The sequence below is a fragment of the Trachemys scripta genome, chromosome 17, assembly GCF_013100865.1.
Source record: "Trachemys scripta elegans isolate TJP31775 chromosome 17, CAS_Tse_1.0, whole genome shotgun sequence".
NCBI lineage: Eukaryota > Metazoa > Chordata > Testudines > Emydidae > Trachemys > Trachemys scripta.
In genome coordinates this window covers 12,712,868-12,737,523 of record NC_048314.1, presented here as the reverse complement: position 1 = coordinate 12,737,523, position 24,656 = coordinate 12,712,868, and the positions used below count along the sequence as shown (strand labels likewise).

Sequence of the window (24,656 nt, the reverse complement as noted above, 5' to 3'; positions counted from 1 at the left end):
AGAACATAGCCACCCCCTTGCTTAGTGAAATTAACCATGGGGACCATTTTACACTAGTCCTCCAAGGACCACACTGGCTCCCTATGTACTTCCAGATGTTCAAGGAATTTCTATTCATTTGTAAAACCTTAACAAGGTTGTATCCTAAGTATTTGAGAAACTACCTTTTGCAGTTGCAATCAGCGGGATCACTTGAGTTAGCATTCCCTAGATTGGATCCTGTAGTCTAAAGGCTGGTGGCAATTATCAGTGGAGGGTGTTACTGAGTTAATGGTCTCCTGTTGGGCACTCAAGAGCCAGACTGACCTTTTGGGGCATGGTGCTAAGCCAGCCTGTCCCTGTCTGGTAGAGGTGTGTTTTTAATTGTGGGGCTGGCCCTGGTCCCTGAGATCATGAGGGGCACATCTGAGAGATGGTAAACCTCTACAATTCCATTTTCACTATAGGAACCACTCATGACACCTATTCTTCCTCTCCCCTATTGAGAGAAATGAAGGAACAAAACTGATTGAAATTGCAGTGCTCATGAAATACCTACCAATCTAGAACTAGGAGGGATTAGCTCTGGGGAAAGGGGATTTGCTTTCTACTCCACCTCTTCCTTGCATTTCTTATGATCTGTTTCATCTCAAAGAGGAGGAAGGTTAGTTTAAGCACTGGACTGGAACTAAGGCAATCTGAATTCCATTCCTGGCTTTGTCACAAGTGAGTCACCCCAGGGTGAGTCACTTAATCTGTACATTTTAGTTCGCTCAAGAACAATAAAACTTCCCCACCTCATAGGGCTGTGACATTACATTAATGAACTGATGTGAGCTGCTCATGTAAGGCCACCCAGGGGTTCTCTGGGAAAGCCTGTAATAAAGTGCTCTACAGATAGGACACCATTTGATCATTTCTGGTTTTGGTATGCTGGAATTACTGGAATTCAGGCTGCTCATGACATCCCGCCTATCGAAACAATTCCATTTTTGAGTGATGGAACCCCCACTGGTGTAGGCTCCTAGAGATCTGACATGGTCATTGTTTTTGCTAGCTTAGTGATCAGCCAGTTTCCCTCACCCTTGAAATAGGCAAACATCCTTTGGAGCTGGGATTCTAATTCACATCTACGAGTTTTAGAAAGGAATTTTCCTCATAGGAACAGATAACTAATTCTGGTAGCCAAGTTTGTGACTAGGTAAGCTTCAATTTTACACTTCAGCCTGATGTATGCTATCCAGCTGTTTTAAAGGAAAACAGAAATGAGGCTTTTCCCCGTGTATTACATCAGCTGTGCCTTCCAGCACTTATTGGTACAGTAACTTTTAGTAGTACAGGAGTGCCCTCTTCTGGTTTTCACAACATTGAGTTTCAGAGTAGTATCAATATGTTTCCATAGTGGAGAACCGAATGTTAAAACTGCTCTCTGTTTCCCATTTGGTGCTGTTGAACCACCTGTGTAAAACTCAGTGCTTTGAGCCAGCAGAGAAGAAATGTCCAAGTTTCATGCTGGTTTGCAACCATGGTTACTGCCATTTGTCCAGCATGTGGAAAGTTGGCCTATTAACTGTCTGTTTGCAAATAACTAGGCAAATCAAAACTAGCTGTGATCTCTCCTCACTAAACCCCGATCTACCTATCTAGTAGAACAACTCCCCTGGTTGATGTTGCATCAACAATACACAGCAGAACTAATAAGGAAAACTTTTATTTGCTGCAGAGGTTAAGTGGTCAGTTGCTGATGTCCAGCTGTGCTAGCTTCAGAGTTATCCTAGTACTGGAGCTGGGGTCTCCTTGCCTGGGGAATTGTTTTTGTTTTCTTACATTTGGCATAGCTCCTTCTGAGAAAAACATGCAGCAAATACAATTGATGTCAGTATGGAACCTACAGGAGAGAATTCTCTAGAGCAATCACTTCCTTTTCTTTGTTTTTTGCTCAGCAATAAATTAGCCCCCCAAAGGAACTAAGTCACCTTGTTGGGAGAAACTGGGCCTGTGTTAATTGTATGCTTTACCCAGGGTTAATACTGTTACTATAGCTGTAACCTCTCCTACGCCATTCCCTGGATTCTGCTGATCTATGATCATACAACTTTTTTTTTTTTTTTTTCTGGGTGGGATAAGAACTGCAGCTAACAGTTCTTCTAAGTCTGTAATATAAAGTAGGAACTATATGTAACAACAGTAATGCTACCCTGTGACCTGTACATTAAGCATGCCCTAAAGTGAGTATGGGAAAACAACTAGATAAATTAAAATGGGTGAAATCCTTTTTAGAAGCTCAAGGAATTATGTAAAAAGTTGTACTCTTAAGAGGTACTGAAGTTAAATCCTCTGTCAACACATTTCTTTAACAATGTTAATATTGATGCCCTAGATTGAAAATGTAACATTTTAAAATGTGTTTTGCTTGTCACTACTTCTGCTCTGCTCACTTGCATTTCTTTCAGCCTGGCCAAGAAAAATCAAAGAAGTCAGTCCTCGTTTTGGTATAGTCACTTCCCCTTTTAAATTCTTAGGGCTGCAAAGGTTTTGGGTCTGACTTTACAGGGGAATCTTTCTTTATTTGAAAGCACCTGTGTTCATCAGAACTTTGAAAGAACAAGACTGACCTGGACTATTCCTATTGTTTTTTCTAAAACTTCTGATTTTTACCAGAACTTAAATTTGGTCCAAATGTAGGATTGTCACTTTAAGTTTGCAGCAACCCATAATTAGCTTGTTGGGAACAAGTAGCTACCTCCACAGGTGATTGCAAATTGGCTTATAGGGAGAGCTGGCTGCTCAAAGGGGAAAGAAGGAGCAAATCTAGACAGGCTTCAGGTTGTCTGACTGTTCTTTCTAGAATTTTGTTCAATATAGTAGTGGCAATTGTTTCAAAGCTTTACTTTCAGTAGTTTGTTTTCCTTTGACCTTAATTGTCATATGAAAGTGTGGGAGATTCCCCATGAGAAATTCCTCTGTTACTCTGGTGTGGAAGTACTCAGATTCTCTCTGGGACTAGGTTTTCTCTATTAACCTCTAAGTGGTGAGCTGCCTAATGAGACCACCTGAAGCTGGTTTCAGGTACTAATTAGGAACAGACATTCCTGAAGAAGCAGAGGAGATGGCACCTGATCATCTATGGTAAGAGTTATCCCTGCACCACCATTTTGTCCGGAAAAGAATGTATGCCTGCCAGGACTATAAAATTACCTAGAGACCTTAGTTGTTCGGACATAAGCCTCTGAACCAGGTGTGTATATTAACTGAAACAGGAAAAGGGTCTGGCTCTACTGTCTTGAGCTATGTTCTTATCAAATCTTTCAAATTCCAGCACCCTTGAGCTATTTCTTGGGTGGGAGACCTAGAAAAACCCAAACTTCTATTGGAAGTGGGGCTGGTCATGCAGTAGGGACAGGGAGTGCTCTTCCTTTGGAGTCTGTACTGAAGGAATGCTTTGGAATACAAATGGGGGCAGGAGGGTGGATGATGTGCTGTTGAAGAGCTTTCAGCCAGGGCTGATGAGAGGAGGGGGGAAAGCAGGTACAAATTACCGGGGCCTGGCGGTCCGGAAGGGGGCTCAGCTTCCACAGCTTCCCCCCCTCTCGGTGGCCCTGTTTAGCCGGTCTGTCCTTGCTGGAGGGCCCGAAAATATTTTTTTTTCACCAGGGCCCAAACCCGCTCTCGGCGGCCCTGCTTTCAGCTGACGCTTTCTGCCTGATCCAGAGAGAGATCTGTCGCTTTTAGCTAAATTCTGGACTGAATAACTTTTTCTGGCTAAATTAGCCCTAAATCCTGTAGGGTCAGCTAGCTTTGGCATTCTTCATTTCCTGTTATGTCCTAAACCTGGGGTTTTCAAATTTTGGGGGCTCAGGGTGCATTTGTAAATGTTTATGGCCTATTGTGACCCAATAAATAGTCTGGGGGTGGAGGCCCTGGGACCGAGCCATAACTAGGCATTTTAGGACCCGGGGTGAGCAAGCACCTGGATTTTTTTTTTCAGGTTATTTCCCTCCCCCGACAGGCTGGGTGGCCTGCTGAGGAGAGTCAGGTGGAAGTGGCGCTCCCTCCGAGCCCTGCCATGCAGGGCTGGCCTGACAGAGCTGCCCTCGTGGTTTTGTACCTTGGATGGCTGCCCCGCTTGTCCCATCCTGGTTACGTTCCTGCCCTGGGGTGGTTTTGGTCGGATCCTGTCCCTGGGTGGGGTGGGGTCCTGCCTGGCATTCACCGCACAGTGGCAGCTCCTGTGCCGTGGGGCTGGCTGGACTTGGCTCTCCACTTTGGGTATTGCAACCTCTGGGCTTACAGTGCTGCTTAGGTTTGATCCCTCCTGACTGGAACAAATTTGTGAGTGGACTTGTGACCTGCCTCATGGGGTTGCAGTGCCACTCACTTAAATGTGGCCTACCCAGACTCCTTGTCCGAACCTGAGTGGTGCTGGGACCCCAGAGGTTGCAGTGCCTGGAGCAGGGAGTCGAGCCCAGCCAACCCTGTAGGACAGGAGCTGCCATGTGACCCTTTAAAACATTCTGGTGACCCAATTTTGGGTTCTGACTCATGGGTTGAGAAACCCTGTTCTAAACTGTTGTGTGGTATAGCTGTGTGCTGTTAGCAGTTGCCATGTTCCTCCCCACAGATGGCTGCATTTTAGTGATAAGTGAATTGTTCCTTGAACGTGTAGCTTATAAATTATTCTGACATGAATGATACTATAGAAATGTAAGATATCACAGATAATGGAAGTGTGGGTCTGTGGGTATATTCTTTTTGTATTTAAGTCCTGTACTTAATTCCTGTTCTGAGAGGGGGGAGGTGGTGATCAGGTTCATGATCTTTACAAACCACACATTTTTGGTGCATTGTTCTGTGAATATGCATGTCCATCACACGAAGATTTGTTTTCTGGGAGTAAAACTTTCAGAAGCACCCAAGTCCCATTTTCAAAAGTGATTTAGACACTTAAGAGTCTAAATCCCATTGATTTTACAAGGACATTTAAGCTCTTAAGTGCCTAGGTCACTTTTGAAAATGGGACTTGGGTGCTTTGGAAGTTTTCCCCTGGACTATACATTGCGGTGATCTAAGACTATTTATTCATTTTTTATAAAACTCCTTGTAGCTGAGGCTGGCCCCTTTTGTTCCCTCCCAGCTCCTGAGGGTTACAATATTGTTGCATCTGAAGAAGTGGGTTTTTTTACCCACGAAAGCTTATGCCCAAATAAATCTGTTAGTCTTTAAGGTGCCACCGGACTCCTCGTTGTCTTTGTGGATACAGACTAACACGATACCCCTCTGAATATTGTTGTGTGGCACTGAAGATGGGGCCAAGGATATTTTACTGATCCATAATGAGAACTTTACCTTCTGCCATGGTGCATAAATTATTTCCTCTTCACGAAGACCCAGACATTTAGCATGGTCTCTGAATTCCTTCAACTGAGTTTTACTCATGTTTTGGTTCCGGGCTGTTTTTAAAAGGAAGAAATTGCAGCATTAAATATTAGAGAGCAGTTTAGTAGGCGCTTGATTAATATAATTAGTTTAGGCATATAATTTCCATGTTCCTTACCTATCCTCCCTGTTTCTTCATTCTCTCTGTTTGACACACTTAACCAGGTTGTCCTAGTAAGAGATTCTCTCTCCTCTCTATTCATGTCACTTTATCTGTGCTGTGACTGTTAACCCCCACAGGGTATGTATTTATAACATACTTGTAAAGTTGCACTTCTCTAATGGCTGGTTCATATAAAGGATAATAGTATACTATTGCTGATAGCCAATGGTGGTGCTCCTTTAGCTTGTGTAGTAGAGGTCAGTGCTGTGGTGCAGAACATCTGAAGTCCAAACCATGCCGATGATGACCTTTTGGTGTGTATGGAGGGCTGTCATACATTAGTCAGTACATGCTCATCTTGGGTTTCCTGATTAACAGGGCATAATGCTTAATACATAATTGCTTCAATGCACCAGAGCTGTGTGGTATATATTTACTGGCAAATGAATCCTCTGATGTTTTGTGCTTATAAAATGTAATTTCAATTAAGATGGTTTTATAGAAATATCAGTTTTACAAGGCACCTAATAATCCCTTTGTTAAAATGTGTGCTTCCCACATTTAGCCTAGAACTCTTTATCTACAGCTCTTCTGTCACCGGTGCTCTACTTGCTGAGCAGTGAATCAGAAGTGAACTTCCAAAGCTACTTAAACCCACCATCAGAGCCTCATTTGGGCTAATATGGCTGGAGAGCCGGAATGCAGCTCAGAGGGGCATGACACTTACTTACTTGCTGAGTGTAATCCCATTCTTGGATGCTCAAGCGCGGGAGAGTGGGAAGAACAACTCCCACTTTTCTCCTCAGCTTGGGCATGTGGTGTCCCCCCTCCCCCTTGGCTGGCGCAGTGGGGGTTCTGTCTGTTGTGAAATACTTTATCTGCTGCCCATTCTTCATGGTCCTGAGGGACACAGAACCATAACCAGGGCCGCCGAGGGGGGGGTGGTAATTGGTGCAATTTGCCCGGGCCCCGCGAGCCCTGGCCGAGAATCACTTTCCTGGCTAGAGGCACCTTTTTAATTTCTACTCACCTGGCGGCGGTCCGGGATTTCGGCGGCATGGGGCCCCTCAGTCGCTCCGGGTCTTCGGCGGCATTTTGGCAGCGGGTCCTTCAGCGCTGCCAAAGACGCGGAGCGAGTGAAGGACCCGCCGCTGCTGCCGCATACTCGGAGCGCCGCCCGGTGAGTACAAGCGCCGCAGCAGGTGGTGCCTTTTTTTATGTCTGCTTCCCCGCTTTGCCCCAGGCCCCCTGAATCCTCTGGGCGGCCCTGACCATAACAATGGGCACTTCACCCTGCTTGTCATGCGACCCGACTCAGACCTACCAGCTGGGGTAGCCCTGTCCTCGCTGGTCCCTGGCGATTTCATTCCCCCTCCATGGAGGCAGGCAGGTGGCTCACCTGGCCCTCCCTACTACAGAGCTTTCCTGAGGGGAAAGGCCAACACACACGCTCCCAGATTTCTGACGACTTGGCTTAGTAAATTGCTGGACTGAATCCCAGTCATGTCCTGGGGTTGCATAAGCTCTGGGTGAGTTTTTTCCCCTCAGCACTGCTTCTCCTTCTGAGGTGCCTCCCTCCCCTGCCAGCTACAGAGAGAAGGCTTGGGGTGAAGGGCCTGTCCCACCTGTTCCATCCTCCCCGCCCCCTTTGTCAGGGTGCTTGGCTGGCTCTGTGAGCACTAGATTGCAGTTTCCCCTCTCACAGCTCAGTCAGCCCTGAGCCCCACTCCCTCAGGCAGGATTGAGAACACAGGCACCATCTCAGCAGCGGACTCTAGGCAGTGGTTCTTCAGCCCGTCCCTCCCATCCCCCCAAACCACCCCAGCAGAAAAGGAGCCAGGCAGGACTGGAGAGGCTGGCTTCAGTGGCTAGTGATGGCCCACTCTGTTAGGGGAGCACAGAGTGTCCAACTCTTATGATATTTGGTATTTGTTTCTTGTGAATATTGCCCTTGTGGTGATTTGGCTGCCATCTTCCATTACTCTCAATGGGATGGAGGCCATAGGATTCTCTCAGTCAAGATGGCTGCCATTCCTCTTTAGTTTCTGTATGTGGAACTGAGGCTGCCCTTAGTCAAGATTGTTACCATATCTTATCATTTTCACTGAGATTGACGCAGGGCTGCACACTAGGAAGATGGCCACACTACGGGATCTAGGATTGGGCAAGTGGGCAGGAGTCTGAAGGGGCTGGAGAGGGGCAAGAGGTGGCAAGAAACTGAGGAGAGGGTGCAGAGAGAGAGAGAGTGTGTGGGAGGGACACAGGTGGGGGAGCCAGAAGGAGGGAAACTGAGAGAGGGGAGGTCAATATAAGAATGAGAATGGGATAGAAGATGGAGACAGCATGGAGGGAGAATGTGGGAGGGACAGGAAGGGAAATGGAAGGAGATGGAGAGGGATAGCATCAGGGCCGGCTCCAGGCACCAGCTCAGCAAGCAGGTGCTTGGGGCGGCCAAGGGGAAGGGGCGGCACGTCCGGCTCTTTGGCGGCAATTCGGTGGTGGGTCCCTCGGTCCCTCTTGGAGGGAAGGACCCGCCGCCGAAGAAGAAAGCAGCACGGTGGAGCTGCCGCCGAAGTGCCGTTGATTGCGGCGGCTTTTTTTTTTTTTTCCTGCCGCTTGGGGTGGCAAAAACCCTGGAGCCGGCCCTGGATAGCATGGCATCTCTTCTCACCCCAAGCGATAGGATTTGAGGTAAGTGGAGTTCACTTCTAAACAGCTTTTGGTGTACACAATGTGGTGGGAGAAAATGGCATCCTAGCTGCACATTTTTGCTTTAGGATCGGTACCCCAAATCAGTATTTGTAGCCCAAGGAAACCCACGGTACACTAAAGAGCCCCAGGCTATGGGTTCCATTTGTTCATCCCGTGGGCTGACAGGACGTCTCCTAACGTAAAAGTTCTAGGTCACTGGCACCCAGCAGAGGGCCATCTTGTGCCAGCACTGCTGAGGTGCCCAGAATGTTCCACGGTGCTCGGCTCAACCCTTCCCTTCCCTTCCTGAACGCAGTCAACTAAGGCGCTCCTGAGTGACAGCCCCAGTGCTGGTCCAAGCACCAGATTACGCTTGGGCATTGCTCTCTAATGCCCCGTATCCTTCACTTGTTCTCCAGTGTCACTTCTGTGAATTATAAAGGCACCCACTGTAAGTGGTGGTTGGGACTGCCATTATTGTCTGTGCTTGCGAGTTCCCTGTGATCTGCTGAGGGATATATATTATAAAAAGGTTCTTAGGCAGTCAGGGGCGGCTCCAAGCGCGTACCTGGGGCAGCAAGCTGTGGGGGGCGGCCTGCCGGTCGCCGTGAGAGCAGCAGTCAGGCTGCCTTCAGTGGCATGCCTGTGGGAGGTCTTCCAGTCCCGCGGTTTCGGCGGTAATTCAGCAGCGGGGATGCCGAAGGTGCGGGACTGGCAGACCTCCCACAGGCATGTCGCTGAATCCGCATTACCAGCGGACCTCCAGCAGACACGCCGCCGAAAGCCACCTGCCTGCCATGCTTGGGGCGGCAAAATACATAGAGCCGCCCCTGTAGGCAGTTCTCTGACTGCTCTGGAGGAGTGAGGCACTCTTTGGAAAGTGCTGGGACTTTTTCCCTTATGTAGTTGCTTCTGAGCCAGAAGGAGTAAAGAGAAGTTCTACCTCGTGGAGTGGTAGAGTGATCTAGTTGGTGAGGGGGCTTTATAAGTTCCAGTATTGCCAACCCCAAGTGTGAAAAAATAATGAATTAGGCCACTTAAGATCATGAAATTGACTTACAATCCCATGCTTTTACAAAACCAATACATTTTGAGTTTTTTATTGGCATTCTGGTTTTTGAACCTGCAGGGTGCACTTGGGTCATATTTTCAAGCTTTTCTTTGCAACTATGATGGCTAAAAACTTTTTTTTAAATGAAAGCTGCAATTTTTATGTATTCCTGTAACTCCAGGAGCTGGGGCTTCAAGAAAACCACCAAATATCATGAAAGCTGGCAACACTGAAAATTCTGATGTAGTTTTATTATATGGGAGTGAAGCTTCTTCATACCCTCTGATCACCGCTTCAAGTTATTTTATAATGGGGTTTGCATACCATAAAGATACAATCCTGCGTAGTTCTTCTCCTTATGCATCTGGTATTGAATGAGGAAAATTTCTTCGGAACTGCTGTTCATAAGCTTCCCCATGGTGCGCTGGTTCTTGGCTTCGCGAGAACACAATCGGGAGTTAGGAGTGGGCAGTAAGAATATTAAATTCGACCCAATTCTGTGTAACAAGACCTGGTATAAACCTGCAAGAATTGCTGATATTGGACAATGAGTTTATTGGTCTGGTTATAGATGAATATATCTTTTGCTACCATCTGCTCAGGGATCTGATCACGTGTAGAAAAGTCCTATCCTGGTGTAGCTTCTGCTGTAGGGCCCAGTCCAAGTCCCAGCAGTCAGTGGGAGAAAATCTCCCATTGATTTCAATACAAGTTGCAGTAGGCCTTTAGTGTTTTTTGGTCTTCTTTTAGATAATGGCCTGGGATTTTAAGGAGCCAAAGATGCCTGGCTCTCATCCTAACATGGATGTATGCAGCTGGCTCACGATTCCTTGGTGTGTTCAGCCATAAATGGTTGTGCATGGCTCTCTGACTACTATCTTATCTCTCTGAGAATGGTGCAAAGAACTGCCCCAATGAGGAGGGGATCATTCCAAAGGGGAATCTGTCCCCCAAGTTCTCGGTGGGTTCGGTCACCTGATTCCTCCCTGTACTGAGGCTTCAAATGTGCAATGGGAAATGAGATGCAGCCGAGAAACTAATATACAAACTCCTGACCCCTCTCCCCCATCCACTTGCCCTCCTCTATGTTTAGATAATGATGCCTCTGTGTGCTCCGCTTCCCTCTTGGCATCAGATTCTTACCATACTTGATCAGGGTGGCATTATTGATAGAGACTTCAAGGTAAGTTGAGTTGTTTGAAAGACATTTGTCCCCACTAAAAAGAGAGAGGGTGAACAGGCTATAATTAGAGAGTTGAGGGTCTTGAGACACTTGGAGGCAAATTCTACCATTAGAGTCGAGAGAGAGTAGTTTTTAAGGTCAGAAGGCACCATAATTAGATTGCCTAGCCTTACCTCCTGTATAACACAAGTCATACAATTTCACCCAGTTACCCCTGCATTGAGCCTGGTAACTTGTTTGACAAAAGTATATTTTTTAGATAGGTGTCCAGTCTTGACATGAAGACATCAAGATATGGGGCATCCACCACTTCCCTTGGTAGTTTGTTCACTTTCTTAAAAAAAAAAAAAAAAAAAAAAAAAAAAAAAGGGTGGGGGGGAGTGGAGGGGCTTATTACTAAATTAAATTTCCTGGCTTTGACTTCCAGCCACTGGTTCTTGTTATGCCCTTCTCTGATAGATTAAAGATTCCTTTAGTGCCTAGTATTTTCTCCCCAGGAAGGTACTTATATAAATTGATGGGAGCTACATACCTTCACATAGCACCTAGTGTCTGTGTGTATTACATACACTGGTGTATTGTGCGGTACATTGGTACGCTTATATAAAGTATAAATACTGCAGGGAATTCAGGATATGCCCAGCTTCTTCCATCTCATATGTGAAACAGAAGAGAGTTTAGTGCCAGACTGATGGCCTCTATCTATCTACAGGTCAGAGTGAGCACAAGTAACTGAGGAGGGCTGGGCAAACCTGAAGAGGTCCTGCCAGGACCACGATAGAACCTGATGGTTGGAGAGGAGGGATTCAATCTGCAAAGGCCGCGACAGAGCAAGGCAGAGATGGGGTTGCAATGCATGGCTCGTGGTACAGCCCAATGCTCGTAGGTAAGTTTTCACGGTGCATGAACGTTCATGGTCTGGCATATACAACATAAGCAGGCAGCCTTTGTGTTGCAGGGGACAGTCTGGTACATTAATATGGATGCAGGGTACCTAGAGAGAGACTGATTAGGAGAGCAAGAAAGAATCTAACCTGGCTGCAAGGACCATGGGAGAGGTCAAAAAAAAAAAAAAAAAAAAAAAAAAAACAAGGGAAAGAAAAACCCCCAAACCAATCGATTCCAAAGCTAGAAGGGACCAGTGTGATCATCTAGTTTGACTTGCTGTGTAACACAGGCCATATAACTTCCCTCAAATAATAATAGGATGGTGGGACTAAATTAAACTCTTGTAGCGTTGTTAGTAGGAGGCTTAGTCAGACATGAACTAGTGAGGGGAGACAGAGAGACATACAAATCATTGGGGAAAAAAATTAATAGAGAAACTTTTAACAAACGTTCCCTTGTTCAGGTGATGCTAATTAAAACCTTGTGCTGAAAAGTCTATGGGGTAAGGGGGATATTATGGTATAAAAATAAGATAGGTGCACAGATGGACAAAGGGAAGAAGAGGAGGCATTGAAGAGTCTTACACTGTGACATGCTGGTTGATGAGTAACTCCTGCTCCTGTTCAGTAGGGTTCACATCAAGATAACCATTATCTATCAGCACCATTTCCAGCAGGTGAAAGGGGAACTGTGAAGCACCAGCTATGTAGAACCATTTCCCCAGCAGCTGTGAAGATAAAGTGGGCAGGAGAGGAGAATAGAATAAGAGACTCTTATGGAGTTCCAAGAGGGAAAATGAATGCCTTGTCTTTACAGTGACAAGTCTTGCTCTCACATTCTGCTGTACTGCGTTTTGCCCCTGTCAAGTTCTCTCACTAAAACTAGCAAGAATAGCCAAAAGAGAGAAAGAAACAGCATTCTTTATGGTGGATAAAAATTTTGAATATGTTGATTTTTCTAAGGTGACTTTTGGTTTCTGTTTTTTTTTTCCCTTTCACCCTTCGGTCACTTTTAAATGGTCAGTGAAGTCACATTGTGGGATTTGTTTTGCATTAAAACTTTAATTTATTTTGGAAACTTTTCAAGTTTGAAATTCTGATTTTGAAATATAATCCCAGGGGAATTTGGGGGGGGGGGGAAAGAGAACGGGGCTATTACAAAATGCAACGGGACTGAAAATATTTATGAATATGTCACAACATGTATGGATTCTTTCCCATTTTCCATCAGGTCTACTACCACCTAATATTTGCTATTTATATAGTGACATAATATATTACTTAAGTGCTTACAGTAGTGTTATATTTTGGTGGCAAATGTATTTGAATTCAATGTTTGCTAGGTAGGGAAGTATTCTCCACGTTTTACAAATGGGGAAACTGAGGCATAGAAGATGCATAGATTAGTTTGTTGTAGAGACAAGAAGAGAATCCAGGTTTCCTGATTCCTAATCCTGTACTTTAATCTTTTTATCTTGGGTTTTATATATGAGAGAGTATTATATTGTGATGTAAACTGTGTGCGCTTCACCCTGTAACATAAGACCCAAATATCTTTGTGGATGGTCCCCACTGCCTAGTTCCTTCCTGGTCATTGCATGGAATTGGAGTGTAATCGCCAGAAGAAGTAAAACCCACTGCAGGGCTTTTCTTACCTTGGATGCTGTAGTGTTGTCTGGGATTTGTGGAAGCAGGAGTTCACATTGCAGGGGCATACTGCTGAGGAGATGCGCTAAGCTAAGAAATGTAACAAAGCAGGCTAGTGCCATGGCTTCTCTTCAAGGGAGATGAGAGAGTGTGGGATGAATCCCTCTGACTGAAACGTCTCCGCTTGGGAATCTGTGTATAGAGATTTCTGTGCAACTGTTGAACTGTCCAATTGTGTCAGGGCAAATCTGCTAGGTGCATGTATCAGAGACAGTCCGCGTAGCATTTGTGTGGAGATGAAGCAATGATGTACCTTTCCAGGAAATTGCCCAGATAAAAGCTGCATCATTTGCACTGCAGTCAGAACTTTAATTTGGCATGAACACTGGCTTTGAACTAATGCATGTGACGTGCTACTTTAAGGTGGTTCTTTGAAAGGTACCTCTGAGGGTCTTTGGTTCCACTGCAAAAAAGGACTTTGGTATCGTGCATTGCAATAGTGAGTGGGCCCCATTACGTGCACACAGGCTGCGATAGGCTGAACTCTGGCAGGGCTGGAACTGAGTTCTGTGTCATTGCCCTCACATGTGGCTGATTGGGATTTTCTCCAAAGCTCTGGAGGGCGGTGACCGAGCACCTGGTTTGCATTTTCTACCCCTTACATATTCCATCCCTGCAGGGTTCTTTTCATCTGTAACCTGCCTGATCCTGCAGTCCTTCCTCACACTGCTCATGGATTTCAGTGGGAGTGAAACACACACGCTGCAAGATGAGGCCATTGGATTATATCAACCCAACCAGTTCAAAGCTGCAATATATAAAAATTAAAAACCTTATTAACTGAGAGATTCTATAATGACTCGTCCCCCATTTTAGTCCTTCCAGGGGGTCAGTCTGTAGTGGCTCTGGTGATGAGTGGGGCAGCGATGCAGTATAAACACAGGATGCATCTCTGGCTGTGCGTATTGGAAGGGATGTGCAATCAGATCAACGCTGTGCAGCAAACATTTTTGCAACTGGAAGTCTATTGGCTATTAGACACCAATTTCCCATCCTGCTCCTCCCCTTTCTTCCCATCGCTAAATCGCTACCTGGATGTAGGGCAAAGTGAAACCTTCAAAGCAAAAGAAAACTGCTGTTCATAATGAAGTCCTGGTTAGAAGTTGTGGGGTTTGTGAAATTTCTGGTGACAAAGTATTGAATTCTCAGTTCTTTGGGGGGTAGGGAAACTGAGGCACGCAGGGACTGACACTTACCCAAAGTCACACAGTAAGTCTGTAGAAGAGGCAGGAATAGTCATAAGCACCAGGTCTCCTGATGTCTTGCCTGGGGCGTTAGTATGTTAGCCAGGGTTTTATATTTGAGAGATCTTTGTGATGTAAATTCTGGGTTCTGTACATCTGATGTGAACACATTAATGAACTGTCTTCTCCGTACAGTTCTTGTCCAGCCTTTGCTTGGATCTGGGGTGTAACTGCCAGAAGAAGCATGACCCTACCTTGGGCTTTTCCTACCTTGAATGCTGTAGTGTTATCTGGTATTTGTGGAAGTAGTTTAAAATCCAAAGATTGAGCAGTGAGGAGATGTGCTAAGCTGAGAACAGCAGCCATGTAGACCAGTGTAGTGCCAGGGCTTCACTTGAAGGGAGGTGGAATAAAATGCTCTGGCTGAAGTTGCTCATCTGGGCACAGGAATCTATTTTATTCACCCTCATATCTATAAAAACCAGCCAGCCATTTTGGGGGGAATAAATCTACTGGGGAAATGTATATGTAATAGCCACATTGTATCTGATTAAATAATGAGGGGTCTTTCTGGGAAATTTCCATGATTTTAAAAAAGTATCTTTTGCATTGAATTCTGCGCTTTAATTTGGTGTGAAGTAAACAGCTCTGAGGTTTTTCATGTTAGCAGATGAAACAAAACTCAGTGTCATACTGCACTTTTCTGTTGGAAGTTCCTATCACTGACTCCAGTCTTATTGCAAACCTTATAAAGATCCGCAAACATTAAAAAGAGATGAAATTAAAAGGTGAAAATGCTCCAAAAATTTCAAAGAAGGAAAAATTCACAGTTAGTCACCCAAGCAATCTTGACTGTGCCCTGGTAAAGATTCCCTAAGGAATTGTGCGGGATGTCGGTAACATTGTGGTTAGACAGTGTGACTCCCCCAGCAAGTGGAGCTCGTGGAGGCTGTGATGGGCATAGTACCGCAGTTCCATTTGGACTGTCATTGTCTTCAAAGGGTGAGGGGTGGATTCTCATCAGAGCCCTGGAGCACGATGTGTCCTACACAGTATTTTCATTTTCTCCCCACTTTGTGTTCCTCACCCTGCAGGGTAGGGTGCCTTTCATCTTTAATATACTCTGGTCCTCCTGGCCTTTTGTATGAGATGGTCCCAGTGAAGTTAATGAAACCTCTATGCATGGGAGGCTGTGGGATCAGGCCCTAAAATAATATCAACATTTAGTTTTGAAGCTATAGTTTGTAAAATTTCAGAACAAGTTGAAAGGTTTCCTCTGCATCCATTCCTGAGTTCATCAATCAAACAAACACATACAGTCTACCGTGGACTGTTGCACCAGCCAAAGGGACCACAGTTGATGGCGCTGCACCAGACATCGTATAGTGACGTTCCCAGATCTGGCTCAATCCTGTGAATCCATGAATCTCTGGGGCAGCCCCACGGTGGTGCTAGATAAGGTCCGGGGGTGCACCCCTTTGTGCATCGATGGAAATTTGAGAACACAGTGTGCTGGGTTGTGTTTAGCTTTCCTGGCAACATGGCCAAAGACCATGCAATGCCGCTTCTGGATATGGTGAGTGAGTGGGTAGGGATATTGTGACACCTAGTACTGAAGCAGGGAGGAATCTTTTAAGTCAGCTGTTCCCTTTCCCAACTCACCTCTTAGCTGATACCTGAGAGACTGGGATGTTAGGGCCTGTTCCAACTCTCACTGAAGTAAAATGGAATGTTTCCCTTGACTTCTAATGGGAGCTGGATCAGGTCCTTACTGGGTTTCACTAACACTGCTGCTGTTCCTAGTTCCCATGTAGGGGAGCAAAGCTGCCCAGCAGGGAAACCAAACAGGCGACAGGAGAGAATAAGACAAAAGAAATTCTCTTTCTTTAAATCTTGGCTGCAATTTTGATTCATACGCAAATCTCTTCCATCTCCTTTCTCTCTCTCTCAGAAAAAAATGACAGCTTTCTCATGGCCCATTACCATGGCACTGCTGGCTTAGTAGTGAATGGCCATTAACTCAGGATTTTTCCCAGGTGTTATGATGCTATGTTACAGTCGTTTTATAGAATATTTGAAGGGGTGTGTGTGTGTGTAATGTTTTTGGGCATAGTAAGTGCTGCTTGAAGGGGCAGATGTCAGTACAAGACCTTTACTGTAGGGGGAAAAAAAGCTGGTATTTGTGGTTTTTTGCCATACTTGGAGAGCAAACAGTTACCGTCAGTCAGATTTATCTTTATTTTTAAATCGACAAGAAAGAACAAAAGTAAAGTCTTCGGGCGAGAGCATAGTGTGTGGGTCTCCTTTGTGAAAGTCTGCACTAAGAAGTGAGAACAAATGATTGCTGAGCTCTGCATGCATGAAGACTGCTTAGAAATTTAAAGGTGCAGAACACAGAAAATGAAAATGTCAGTAGTTTGTGCCAAAGAAACCACATGATCAGATGTGACAAGGGGAGATCCTTCAGTTGCTAAACAGGTAGAAGAGAATGAACAACTGCTGATATCCAGTGTGGAGGGCAACGTTGCTATGGCAATGTGAGTTACCCCAGTGATGGTTCTACCACTTCAACTGAGTGCTTTTTGTCATCTGTTTCTTCTTCCATGGGACACAAATCCTACAGAGATGAACAAAGGTGAGAATCAGTATTGCGTGTATAGAATTTGCTCTCAGTATTACAGGATTTTCTTACAGCAAAACTAGCACTATTTCTTGTGCATTTTCAAATTCCTCCTGCCTAACACACTAGAATCCTCAAAAGGCTAAAATAGTGTCAACTTCAGCAGCCTCTAAGGCAAGAAGCTGTGTCGCAAGAACAGTTTCTTCTCTCTATTTAAAGATTTAAATTGCTTCAGCTAGGATGTGGACTTGTCTCATTGCTGCTTTGGGAATACGAACAATATGCTTGCTCAGCAGCGAAGCTTTTGTCAAGCAAGCAAATTGAGGTGAATGTTAAAGGTGAAACCCCTTCGCTGGGAGAGGAGCTGTTAAAATGCAGTATTTCTTGTGTGGGTTTGCATTGCCTATCATTAGCTCATTAAGGTCTAACAGCTGCCCCAGCCAGCTATTGGGGAGAGCTGGCTGTTCAGAGGGAAGGAAGAAGCATTTATGAAATGGGCCTGAGTATGTCTGGCCTTAATCATTGCACACTGTCTCAATGTTTTTGGAGGCTCTGGATTTGGCAATCCCAGTTTTCACTATGGTGGTGGTTAAACCTGACAGGATTCCAAAAGACTTGAGAGGATTAAGGAATGAACTGGTGAATGTGGAGTCTGGTGGCACTTCCCCAAGGAAGCCAAGGATTAGGCGCTTTGGAAGGGAAGGACTCTGATCTAACACCAGCCTGGTACCTGGTCAGTGCCTATCAGTTTTACAATAACTGTGAAGCTTATGTTTCTTTTGGGGAAGGGGTCTGTGCAGCTAAAGTTCTCTGTTTAATTCCTGTCAAGGCATGGGAGTAGAGGGTTTGCTCCTGTATTCTTTCTGGTTTATATAATACTTGCTGTGAATACCTTTGTGGCCACTAGGGAACTTCATGGTTGTCCCTATGGTGCACACTTGGCATTTCATGAGGACAGCTAGCTTAGAACCTCCCGCTCACCTGGAGCAACTGGAGAGTCTCCACTGGGGTTACCAGGATAAGTTCTATAGCAGATGGTTGAGCAGTTTTGATTCTGTTAATTAAAGGGCAGTGGATGGCTCACTAGCCCATTCATTATACCATATCATCATGGTGCAGTGCATGTTCTTGAATATGTTACATGTTGGGGTTTGCTTTGGGTTACTACACTTTAAAAAAAAAAAAGCCATTTTTCAGGGAGGAGTCTGGAGCATTTAATTTGATTCCAGCTCCTGGTAATTTCAATGTGATTCTGAAGCTCTAAAGATGGCTTGATAACTCTCATAGGAACCCCATGTTGATTTTTTACCTTCACTGAAGTATAGACTGTTTCCTCTTCCTTCAATCCAAGGCATGCCATTTGAGTTTCGAATTCTTCCAGTTGCTCTGTGGTCAAGTTTTGGGTCCGGGCTGTTTTTAAAGATGAAACAACAAATTGCAGCAAATCATTTGGCAGAGTTAATTTTACGAGGTGTAGTGGCTGCATTGTACCTACGGTCAATCTGAGGCTTTCACAGTAACAAAGGCTAGCACTCATCTCCTACTCCAAAAGCACGTGCCTCTCCCCCTTGAGCTAAGGGAGCGGCATCCCCTCTTTATTCTTCTTTGCTGGGACCCTCTATTTCCCCTATTATTATTATTGGGTAAGAGAGGGGATAGAAGAGACTTGTCTGGTCAGCCCATCTCCAGTGGCTCAAAACTGGTTCTGAGGTTTTAAATATTTACCATCCTGGCCACAATCTTCTTGTCCTAGGACCTAGATAATTGTTAAGCATATGCACGGTGTTTTAAAAGATCTAGAATCAGCCACAATTTCTGCCCAGCCCCAACTAGGCAGCTACTTAATTTTCATGCCCTGTCCCTGCCTTTCTCTTTCTCAGGTCTTGCAGCCACTTTTCCAGGAGCAGATCAGAAGGAAGAATACTCTTGAAGTTTAGGGCACTGGTCCTTGAGAGACCTGCATTCAGTTCCAGGCTCTTTTTGTGTGCCTTTGGGCAAGGCACTTAATCTACTCTGTGCCTCAGTTCCTTCCCTGTAAAATGGGGATAATTAAACTGCTCTACTTTGTAGGTGGTTTGTGAGGATAAATTCATTAATGTTTGAGAGATGCTATGGTAACAGGGCTACATAGAGCATCTCTGGCTATCTAGGTCCTTTTCTGGTGCTGGGATGTGGTTTACTCACCCGAGATCGATAACCCTTTGTAGGTCCCATCAATGTGGTATAGTGTCATAGTGTCTCCGGAGCTGCTCTTGATAAGTTGTGCTACGGAACTTTCATTTGGCCCTTCAGGAGAACAGGCACAAGGGGTGGTTAGAGTATTCGGTCCAAATCTCAGGAGAAGTGTAATATAAACCTGCAAGGGCATTTGACTGTATTCTGTGGAACTGTGCATAGGTGTAAAAAGCTCAACTCATACAGACCTAGAAACTGGTGTTTAAATATGGCTTGGCAGACCAACGTGGCTGTGCTGACCTCTTCACGCCAGCAGGCTAAACCCTTTTGGAAACTAGTGTTAGCTGATAGCAGAATGACCACCTTTGGCAGTTCTGTGTGTTTATTGCATATGGAGGCCACTACGCTGGGTACAGAAATGACTTGTTACAGACAAATCCTTACATCTCTGTAATGAGCATGTTGCAAAGAATTGCCCACGAGGGGAGGAAATTATCCCCTGCCAAGTTGGGGAAGCTGACCCTTGGATTCAGATCGGTCACCCAACTCTGCTGTGGGACCAGATAAATGTGTGGTAGAAATGAGGAAGTGAAATGTAGGAGAAAAACCTTCCTACCTCTCCAACCACAACTCAGTCCACCCTTCCCAGTGGGATGCACTGGACATTTCTGCTTTTCTCCCTAGCATCTCTGGATTCTTACCGTGCAGGATCATTGTAAAATTGTCCCGGATGACTGAAATGTAACTGGAGTTGTTCACCACACACTTGTCCTTCCTAAAGGGGAAGAGACTAATCAGGGGAGTAACCACAGAGGGTGATGCTTTATGGCTCTGAGTTAAATTCAGTTGCTAGCCAATGGGAATTACATGCCTCTATCAAACGCAGCTCTGCACGCAATCTTTTTGTATGTATATTACATTAGCATCCCAGTCAACTGAGGTAAATCTGAAGGGATTGTCAGAGTAGCTGAGTCCACCCTTCTGTTCCAGAGTAGCACTTTGTGTGTATGAGAATAGGATTTGATGCAGGATTGACAGCCCTGGATTTTAATGGCCCTTGCCCAGATACAGAACATGTACAATGCAGGCCAAAGGTCAGACAACAGTGGAGCCTGCTGTCCAGAAGATCAAGGACTACTCTGAATGAGAAGGCCTAACAGTACGGGTAGGCAAACTACGGCCCGCGAGCCTCACCACACAGCTTGGTCCCGCTCTGGCGCTCCAGCCGGGGTGCAGGATCGGGGGCTGCACCATGCGGCTCTCGGAAACCGTGCCGTGGTCCGGCTCCTACGTGCTCCAATGGGAGCTGCGGGGGTGGTGCCTATGGATGGGGCAGCATGCAGAGCTGCCTGGCCGCGCCTCCGCGTAGGATCCGGAGAAGGAACAGGCCACTGTTTCCGAGAGCCGCTTGAGGTAAGCGCCGCTCGGAGCCTGCACCCCTGAGCCTCTCCCCATGTCCCAACCCCCTGCCCCAGCCCTGATCCCCCTCCCACTCTCCAAATGCCTCAATTCCAGCCTGGAGCACCCTCCTGCACCCCAAACTCCTCATCCCCACCCCAGAGCCTGCACCCCAACCCCAATTTTGTGAGCATTCCTGGCCCTCCATACAATTTCTATTCCCCGATATGGCCCTCGGGCTAAAAAGTTTGCCCACCCCTGCCTAAGAGGAAGAGATGGAGTTAGGGAAGGCTGCACGTTGGCTCTTGGTAGTGGTTTGGATAAGCATGGAATAGCCATATGCAGCCTCAGTGTGAGTCAGGGACCTTCAAGCATAGAAAGACTTTGCAAGAAAGACTTGCATGTTCTGTTTCATTACTGATGGTTCCTGGTACCTGGCCCTACTGAGGGAAATGTTAGTGTAAATATTTTCCCTGACTAAGGGAGCATGTCACTGTCCGTAAGGTCTGTGTTAATGCTCTTACAGTTTCATGACTTCTGTGACGAGGAACTTGTCTTGAAGGCTGCTAGGGTACAAGAAGAAATAAGCGTTCTTTATCAATTTCATCTCCTGTAGGGTGGGTGGGTGCTGTGAGGCCCCACCAATGTAGAACCACTTGCCCAGCAGCTGTGAAGATGAGGAGGGAAGAAAAAGAAACCAATTGTTAGGAGACCCTATAAGCCTCAACGTGTGTGTATGTGTAATTATTTATTTGTCTTTGGTCCCAGTCAGGATCAGGACCCCTGTTGTACAAGTCACTGTGCGGACACAGAGGAGAATGGTCTCTCTCCTGAACTTACAACTTAAATAGATCTATTTTTTTGTGGCAGTAAGTTTTATGGCAGATTGCCTGTTACCCCATGCTCTTCTCACAGCTGGTGGTGATAGCCGCCTCTTCTTACCTGATGGAACTAAAGCTTCCTTTGAAAGAGGATCAAGGTGCTGAAAAGCCACAACCACCTTCTCCTTATGCCATCAAAGCACTCTGTGTAATGCTCTATGCCATGTATGTGACCCCAGGCCACCACCATGCTGCCCATTTCCCCCCAAAGTCATGGTGAGTATTCGAGGAGGGGACCACTGTAATACACTGTTTTCAAACTTGTGGGGAGGGGCTGTGCTGGACCATGTGCCCAGGAGAAGGGAAAGCTGTGGGTGAGGAAAGTTGCAAGATGCCAATACCATTCCCCATGGAATAAACATACTGCATCGTCCACTGGCAAAGAGGATGGTGGCTCTTTGAAAGTCCTCCACCTGCCCTCCCTACTGCCTTGTGTAATGTAGCTGCGAGTGGGAACGGCTCATGTGTACAGGGGTTCAGGCTCAGCCGGCAGCTCATTGTGCTAAACTCCTCTCCTTTGCTCCCATGGCACTTAGCGCTGCATTGGATAGCAACTCTGCCCCACCCCCACTCCCAGTAGCACGGTGTGTCTTCTGCTGACTGATGAAGTAGGGAGGGGGAATCCGAGTTATGGGGCGGGGGCAGGGAGAAGAATTGGCAAAACCAGGCCAACAAACAAAAAAGAATAAGAAATCAAAAGGAAGAGGGGACACAGAAAAGACGGGAAAGGAGACATGCAGTGCTTAATTTGTAATGAAGGAGGTTTCTGGGGCTCAAGCAATTTTTTTACTTTCATAACTGACATGGGACGCCCAGAGGTGCCGGGGCTGAGCCCTGGGACAAATTAAGCAGTGGAGACATGTAAAGAAAGTGGACAGGAAAAAGGAGACATAGTGACAGCTGTGGCAGCACATGGTACAAGAGGAGAGAGGGGCAGTCATGTTCCCTGCCAAGGGGCTGACTCCAACAAAATATGGCTGGAACTGCTGGCATCATTTGAGAAAACTGGAAGAGTCCCTGAGCCCCTTCATGAGCCCTGTAAAGACAGAAGCTAGCTGCCCTGCAGGCATCCTTCATCTGCAAGAGCTAACTGGTTACGGCTGTGAGTGGCTCACAGAATGGGGAAGGAGGTCAATTGGTTTTATGCTGGCTTTATTTTTTCCTATATCTGCAGAGGGCAGCGCTCCACCTGAGTTTCCAGACTGTAAATGTTGATTTTTAGCTGCCATTTTGGCACTCCCTTCACATTGATTCCACGGTCACTGGCACCTCTTCAGAGAGAGATTTATTAAGAATCCCCAGTAAAATAAGTGGCATGAACAGTAGGATGCTGAGGGCCCTAAGGTTTCAAGGATACTTTTTGGGGGAAGAGGCCCATGCTTCTGGAATCCCCATCGCTTGGAATGTTTAAAAGTAGGTGCGGAAGGCACTAGAAAATGTTCCTCAGGGACCAATCCTGGCCTGGCCCATGTGGATGGATGAGCTCTGTCAGGTCTTCTCCCTCTCATTTCTAAGGGTTCCCTCCTGGGTCTATCTCTTGGAATGCAAACATCTCCAGGTCTTGGGTTAAAACCTGCAGAGCACACTGTTGTTGCCCAGTCTCCATTCAGTAATTTATATTTCGGGGGTACTGATGAGGTATAAATACAACTCAGCTTGTAAGATTAAAAGCCTGACTATATGGTTAATTTTACTAAATGGTTCCCTTGCCTGAATGCCTAGCCTGTGCCTTGGTCTAGGACAGGTCCTTCATGAACCTCTGAGTGCCCCATCTAGAATATACGCATCAGAATTTGATGCCCTTCCAAGGGCACTTCTTACCTTGGTCATTGTAGCATTGTCCATGGTTTCTGGAGCTAGAGGCTCACAATCCAGGGGTTTAGCAGTAAGGAGATGTGCTGAACCAAGAATAATAGCAATGCAGGCCAGTGCCATGATTTCTTTTTGAAGGGAAGTGAGAAGCAGTGGAATCAAACTCACCAGCTGAAGTTTCTCATCTCAACACAGGTATCTGTATTTATAGACGTTCATGGCTACAAATCTCAAATTTCCCAAATGTGCCTCAGAATCCAGGAATTTGCTGGCGACCTGTACGTGACTTGGCCAATGTTCTATTTGCATAGTGATGAAGCAATGAGAGGTGCTGTTCTGTTAAACTTCTAAGATAAGGCTAAATTTGTTTTTGTTTTATGGGGTGTGTTGACAGACAGGCTTTTCCTTCGTTCATAATGTAAAAAGCCCTTTAAACAGATCTATAGACAAACTCATTTTCTAATAATTGGTTTCTGTTTGCATCAACTGAAATTAATTTCCCTTGAACATTCATACAGAGACAATGTTGGTTGCACAAATATTCACAGAAGTGCTTTATAAAAGGGGGAGCAAATGGGGTGAATTGAAATGGAGTTCAGCAACTTGCTACACTGTTCATGAAAAACTTTCCCCCGCTGCTCCCCTTCCCCAGCCCAATTGTACTCATCAGTGGATGGGATGTGCCTGCTTGCTAATGAGGTATAATGGCTTCAACTTCCTCTACACTGTTCCTTCCTTATTTCTTGCTGATGGCAGATGATTGTCACTGCTTAAGGGCTTATCTATTTTACACCAATAACTGTCCATATTTCTAATTAATTAACCCCTCAGTATTAAATCAATTTGTAATAATGTCCAAGCTTTTAACTACTCATCCTTCTTTCCTTATGTTTCCTTTCAGCTTACCTTTACTGTCTGCTTTTCTACCTAGATTGATGGGTACTTTTGCATTTCCTTTCTGAGATGCTGCCTTGAATGTGTCTGTCAGGTGTGGCCTCCATCACTGCCTAAGTGGGATCTTCAGGAGTTTGAGGTGAGCCCCTCTAGGCTTGGCCTCCTCCCATACTAACTTCTGCTAAGTCAGATAAGAAATCATCATTTATTTTTATTACACAACAGCTACGAGCCCCAAATGAAATTGGGGTTCTGTTGTGCTAGACACTACATAAATGGAGTAGGCTGGTTTCTACTCTGAAGAGCTTATAGTCTAAGTAGATAAGACAGACCAGGGAGGTAGAAAGGGAGAATTAAACAGAGGCAAGTTACTTCATTTCTGTAAGGCCACAAATTGAATCTGTGGCAGAGTGGGAATGGAACCCAGTTTTTCCAAGTCCCAATCCAGTGCCTTAACCCCAGAACCATTATCCTTCCTCTCTAAATGGTTCCAGAAACCCTCAGAGGACACCTGTTGGATGTAGAAACCCAGTGTAACTAGATCACCTGCTTTGTGCTGGAATTGCGACTATGTATGTTTGACTAAAGAAGCCTCAAAGTGGCACTTTAACAGCCTTATGCTTTTGGGTCTGTGTCAATGGGACATGCTGAGGCT

General features: G+C 45.7%; 2 protein-coding genes across 2 annotated transcripts; both read right to left on the bottom strand.

Annotated features, from left to right (window-relative positions):
* Positions 1 to 1,674: 1,674 nt before the first annotated feature.
* Positions 1,675 to 13,298, bottom strand: LOC117867237 (alpha-1-acid glycoprotein 1-like). Its single transcript, XM_034752102.1, has 6 exons — positions 12,986 to 13,298; positions 11,916 to 12,058; positions 10,404 to 10,477; positions 9,585 to 9,695; positions 5,326 to 5,429; positions 1,675 to 1,823 (listed from the first exon to the last, which is right to left on the bottom strand). Exons 1-6 carry the CDS (start codon positions 13,097 to 13,099, stop codon positions 1,803 to 1,805), a joined length of 567 nt encoding a protein of 188 aa, XP_034607993.1. The 5' UTR covers positions 13,100 to 13,298; the 3' UTR covers positions 1,675 to 1,802.
* A 3,142-nt stretch (positions 13,299 to 16,440) lies between these two features.
* Positions 16,441 to 23,341, bottom strand: LOC117867144 (alpha-1-acid glycoprotein-like). Its single transcript, XM_034751929.1, has 6 exons — positions 23,117 to 23,341; positions 20,939 to 21,081; positions 19,718 to 19,791; positions 19,026 to 19,127; positions 18,151 to 18,251; positions 16,441 to 16,838 (listed from the first exon to the last, which is right to left on the bottom strand). The coding sequence occupies exons 1-6, from the start codon at positions 23,228 to 23,230 to the stop codon at positions 16,764 to 16,766; spliced, it is 609 nt and encodes a 202-aa protein (XP_034607820.1). The 5' UTR covers positions 23,231 to 23,341; the 3' UTR covers positions 16,441 to 16,763.
* Between the last annotated feature and the right edge of the window lie 1,315 nt (positions 23,342 to 24,656).